The sequence below is a fragment of the Protomyctophum parallelum genome (genome assembly GCF_964188405.1).
Source record: "Protomyctophum parallelum genome assembly, chromosome: 1".
NCBI classification, from domain to species: Eukaryota; Metazoa; Chordata; class Actinopteri; order Myctophiformes; family Myctophidae; genus Protomyctophum; species Protomyctophum parallelum.
Window position 1 is genome coordinate 107,764,854 of NC_139697.1, and position 6,000 is coordinate 107,770,853.

Consider the following 6,000-nt stretch of genomic DNA (forward strand, 5'->3'; position numbering starts at 1 on the left):
ATAGAATAGAGTCAGACATACAGTATATAGAATAGAGTCAGACATACAGTATATAGAATAGAGTCAGACCTACAGTATATAGAATAGAGTCAGACCTACAGTATATAGAAGTGTCGCGTCCACAAAGTTGTGATCTTGTAGAGTGGCTGTGATTCCCAGGTGTATAAATAATACATGTCACGTTATTATGTAGGCTAATAAAAGTTCACGCGCGCCCATTGACGGAACGCAGGCACAGTGGCAACGGAATGCAGTGAAGGCTGCTCCCTTTATCACCTATAACAGGAGAGATTCTCTTTTCATTGTTTTATACTGTCTTGTTTTACTCTGTTCATCACTTTGCTCAGTTGTAAAGTTTAATAATAATAATAATAATGTCTAATCCTCAGGTCTGCTCCAGACTCGTTTCTCCTCATCTCTGTTCGCTGACCCCTCGGTGACCTCCCCCTCCCCCCTCCTCCCTCTGATGCCCTCGCCGCGACCTTTCACCTCCCTGCACCTGGCTCCTGCCACTAGGACGGCAGAGGCTCCGCCCATCAGGACGGTGGGGGTCCGCCGGCTGGGGGGTCCCGTTGCCCTGGGCGACAGCATCGCTACTGCAAAGGTACTTATTATCCTATAGGCTGGGGGGTCCCGTTGCCCTGGGCGACAGCATCGCTACTGCAAAGGTACTTATTATCCTATAGGCTGGGGGGTCCCGTTGCCCTGGGCGACAGCATCGCTACTGCAAAGGTACTTATTATCCTATAGGCTGGGGGGTCCCGTTGCCCTGGGCGACAGCATCGCTACTGCAAAGGTACTTATTATCCTATAGGCTGGGGGAGTCCCGTTGCCCTGGGCGACAGCATCGCTACTGCAAAGGTACTTATTATCCTATAGGCTGGGGGAGTCCCGTTGCCCTGGGCGACAGCATCGCTACTGCAAAGGTACTTATTATCCTATAGGCTGGGGGGTCCCGTTGCCCTGGGCGACAGCATCGCTACTGCAAAGGTACTTATTATCCTATAGGCTGGGGGGTCCCGTTGCCCTGGGCGACAGCATCGCTACTGCAAAGGTACTTATTATCCTATAGGCTGGGGGGTCCCGTTGCCCTGGGCGACAGCATCGCTACTGCAAAGGTACTTATTATCCTATAGGCTGGGAGGTCGTCAAAACGTTTGGTGCGGTAGATCAAAGGCATGGAGGCGCAGAGACAGGCATTCAATGAGACGTTAATGTCCTGTAAGTAGACTTAGAAATAAAACCTGTGTTGACTAATCATTACAAGTTGCTCTTATTTTGATGAGGGAGTTTCTGCACAGGAAGTCCGTTTCAGTCGTAATGTAAACGAGCTACGATGGATGAGCTGTCAAAGTGCTAGTCGCTGAACCAGGTTAGCGACCATGTTTACAATATGAAAACTGTCACTTAAACAATGTGGGTTACACTCACTGGAAATAAACATGGAACCATTCGGTGAGTAATTAATTGCATAACGACCACACTGTCTGTGACTAGATATACTGCTGCTAACGACCACACTGTCTGTGACTAGATGTACTGCTGCTAACGACCACACTGTCTGTGACTAGATGTACTGCTGCTAACGACCACACTGTCTGTGACTAGATATACTGCTGCTAACCACCACACTGTCTGTGACTAGGTGTACTGCTGCTAACGACCACACTGTCTGTGACTAGATATACTGCTGCTAACGACCACACTGTCTGTGACTAGATATACTGCTGCTAACGACCACACTGTCTGTGACTAGATATACTGCTGCTAACGACCACACTGTCTGTGACTAGATATACTGCTGCTAACGACCACACTGTCTGTGACTAGGTTTACTGCTGCTAACGACCACACTGTCTGTGACTAGATATACTGCTGCTAACGACCACACTGTCTGTGACTAGATATACTGCTGCTAACGACCACACTGTCTGTGACTAGGTTTACTGCTGCTAACGACCACACTGTCTGTGACTAGGTGTACTAGTCTGTGACTAGGTGTACTAGGGTAGCTTTGCATCTGTTGCATCTGCCCCTCTGAAAGCAGCATAGCGTTGTGGCAGGATACTAATCCTGGGAAGGTGCTCCTTTGAGTACTGCAGGTCTCTTCACTGTCCTTTTAGGGTAGGATGGGGTCCAGGGTGTAGATATATGATGTTATAATGTTATATTCTACTCCTTTTAGGGTAGGATGGGGTCCAGGGTGTAGATATATGATGTTATAATGTATATTACAGTCCTTCAGGGTGTAGATATATGATGTTATAATGTTTATTCCAGTCCTTCAGGGTGTAGATATATGATGTTATAATGTATATTACAGTCCTCCAGGGTGTAGATATATGATGTTATAATGTTAGTTTCCAGTCCTTCAGGGTGTAGATATATGATGTTATAATGTATATTACAGTCCTCCAGGGTGTAGATATATGATGTTATAATGTTATAGTCAGTCCTCCAGGGTGTAGATATATGATGTTATAATGTTATATTCCAGTCCTTTATAGATATATGATGTTATAATGTTTATTCCAGTCCTTCAGGGTGTAGATATATGATGTTATAATGTATATTACAGTCCTTCAGGGTGTAGATATATGATGTTATAATGTTATATTCCAGTCCTTTATAGATATATGATGTTATAATGTATATTACAGTCCTCCAGGGTGTAGATATATGATGTTATAATGTTTATTCCAGTCCTTCAGGGTGTAGATATATGATGTTATAATGTTAGTTTCCAGTCCTTCAGGGTGTAGATATATGATGTTATAATGTTTATTCCAGTCCTTCAGGGTGTAGATATATGATGTTATAATGTTATATTCCAGTCCTTTATAGATATATGATGTTATAATGTATATTACAGTCCTCCAGGGTGTAGATATATGATGTTATAATGTTTATTCCAGTCCTTCAGGGTGTAGATATATGATGTTATAATGTTATATTCCAGTCCTTTATAGATATATGATGTTATAATGTTTATTCCAGTCCTTCAGGGTGTAGATATATGATGTTATAATGTTATGTTCCAGTCCTTTATAGATATATGATGTTATAATGTTTATTCCAGTCCTCCAGGGTGTAGATATATGATGTTATAATGTTATATTCCAGTCCTTTATAGATATATGATGTTATAATGTTTATTCCAGTCCTTCAGGGTGTAGATATATGATGTTATAATGTTATGTTCCAGTCCTTTATAGATATATGATGTTATGATGTTTTATTCCAGTCCTTCAGGGTGTAGATATATGATGTTATAATGTTATAGTCAGTCCTCCAGGGTGTAGATATATGATGTTATAATGTTATAGTCAGTCCTTCAGGGTGTAGATATATGATGTTATGATGTTTTATTCCAGTCCTTCAGGGTGTAGATATATGATGTTATAATGTATATTACAGTCCTCCAGGGTGTAGATATATGATGTTATAATGTTATAGTCAGTCCTTCAGGGTGTAGATATATGATGTTATGATGTTTTATTCCAGTCCTTCAGGGTGTAGATATATGATGTTATAATGTTATAGTCAGTCCTTCAGGGTGTAGATATATGATGTTATAATGTTATATTCCAGTCCTTTATAGATATATGATGTTATAATGTTATATTCAGTCCTTCAGGGTGTAGATGTATGATGTTATAATGTATATTACAGTCCTTCAGGGTGTAGATATATGATGTTATGATGTTATAATCCAGTCCTTCAGGGTGTAGATATATGATGTTATAATGTTATATTCAGTCCTTCAGGGTGTAGATATATGATGTTATAATGTTATATTCAGTCCTTCAGGGTGTAGATATATGATGTTATAATGTTATATTCCAGTCCTTCAGGGTGTAGATATATGATGTTATGATGTTATAGTCAGTCCTTCAGGGTGTAGATATATGATGTTATGATGTTATAGTCAGTCCTTCAGGGTGTAGATATATGATGTTATAATGTTATATTCCAGTCCTTCAGGGTGTAGATGTATGATGTTATGATGTTATATTCCAGTCCTTTATAGATATATGATGTTATAATGTTTATTCCAGTCCTTCAGGGTGTAGATATATGATGTTATAATGTTATATTCAGTCCTTCAGGGTGTAGATATATGATGTTATAATGTATGTTCCAGTCCTTCAGGGTGTAGATATATGATGTTATAATGTTATATTCCAGTCCTTTATAGATATATGATGTTATAATGTTTATTCCAGTCCTTCAGGGTGTAGATATATGATGTTATGATGTTATATTCCAGTCCTTTATAGATATATGATGTTATAATGTTTATTCCAGTCCTTCAGGGTGTAGATATATGATGTTATAATGTTATGTTCCAGGGGTCAGGCCTCATGGATGCTGGTCTCTTCATGGGACGGTCCTTCAGGGTGTAGATATATGATGTTATGATGTTATAGTCAGTCCTTCAGGGTGTAGATATATGATGTTATAATGTTATATTCAGTCCTTCAGGGTGTAGATATATGATGTTATGATGTTATATTCCAGTCCTTTATAGATATATGATGTTATAATGTTTATTCCAGTCCTTCAGGGTGTAGATATATGATGTTATAATGTTATATTCCAGTCCTTCAGGGTGTAGATATATGATGTTATGATGTTATATTCCAGTCCTTCAGGGTGTAGATATATGATGTTATAATGTTATATTCCAGTCCTTCAGGGTGTAGATATATGATGTTATAATGTTATATTCAGTCCTTCAGGGTGTAGATATATGATGTTATGATGTTATATTCCAGTCCTTTATAGATATATGATGTTATAATGTTTATTCCAGTCCTTCAGGGTGTAGATATATGATGTTATAATGTATATTCCAGTCCTTCAGGGTGTAGATATATGATGTTATGATGTTATAATGTATATTCCAGTCCTTCAGGGTGTAGATATATGATGTTATAATGTTATATTCAGTCCTTCAGGGTGTAGATATATGATGTTATAATGTTATATTCAGTCCTTCAGGGTGTAGATATATGATGTTATAATGTTATATTCCAGTCCTTCAGGGTGTAGATATATGATGTTATAATGTATATTCCAGTCCTTCAGGGTGTAGATATATGATGTTATGATGTTATAGTCAGTCCTTCAGGGTGTAGATATATGATGTTATAATGTTATATTCCAGTCCTTCAGGGTGTAGATATATGATGTTATGATGTTATAGTCAGTCCTTCAGGGTGTAGATATATGATGTTATAATGTTATATTCCAGTCCTTCAGGGTGTAGATGTATGATGTTATGATGTTATATTCCAGTCCTTTATAGATATATGATGTTATAATGTTTATTCCAGTCCTTCAGGGTGTAGATGTATGATGTTATGATGTTATGTTCCAGTCCTTCAGGGTGTAGATATATGATGTTATAATGTTATATTCCAGTCCTTTATAGATATATGATGTTATAATGTTTATTCCAGTCCTTCAGGGTGTAGATATATGATGTTATGATGTTATAGTCAGTCCTTCAGGGTGTAGATATATGATGTTATAATGTTATATTCCAGTCCTTTATAGATATATGATGTTATAATGTTTATTCCAGTCCTTCAGGGTGTAGATGTATGATGTTATGATGTTATATTCCAGGGGTCAGGCCTCATGGATGCTGGTCTCTTCATGGGACGGTCCTTCAGGGTGGGATGGGGTCCAGGCTGGGTTCTGAGCCACAGTGGAGATCTGCTCAGTGGACCGTCGGTCAGCAGGGATTCACACCAGCAACCCTCAGACACCTTCAGTCTGATGACCTCCAGGAACAAGACGTGAGTGTCTGTCTGTCTGTCTGTCTGTCTGTCTGTCTGTCTGTCTGTCTGTCTGTCTGTCTGCCTGTCTGTCTGTCTGATCATCATCTTGTTTTTGCTTCCATTCATTGTCTTTAAATATTGTATTTGAAACTGAAGGATCAAATAAACTAAACTAAACCTGTCTGTCTGTCTTGTAACCAGCAAGACAGAC

At 38.9% G+C, this 6,000-nt stretch overlaps 1 protein-coding gene across 1 annotated transcript in view; it reads left to right on the forward strand.

Moving 5' to 3' along the window:
• Positions 1–6,000, forward strand: part of nup98 (nucleoporin 98 and 96 precursor) — a 54,034-nt gene that overhangs the window by 34,403 nt on the left and 13,631 nt on the right. Inside the window, exons 24-25 of the mRNA XM_083774475.1 lie at positions 390–604; positions 5,635–5,807. Of these exons, the coding sequence (XP_083630601.1) occupies positions 390–604; positions 5,635–5,807 (388 nt within the window). The remainder of the gene's footprint in view (positions 1–389; positions 605–5,634; positions 5,808–6,000) is intronic.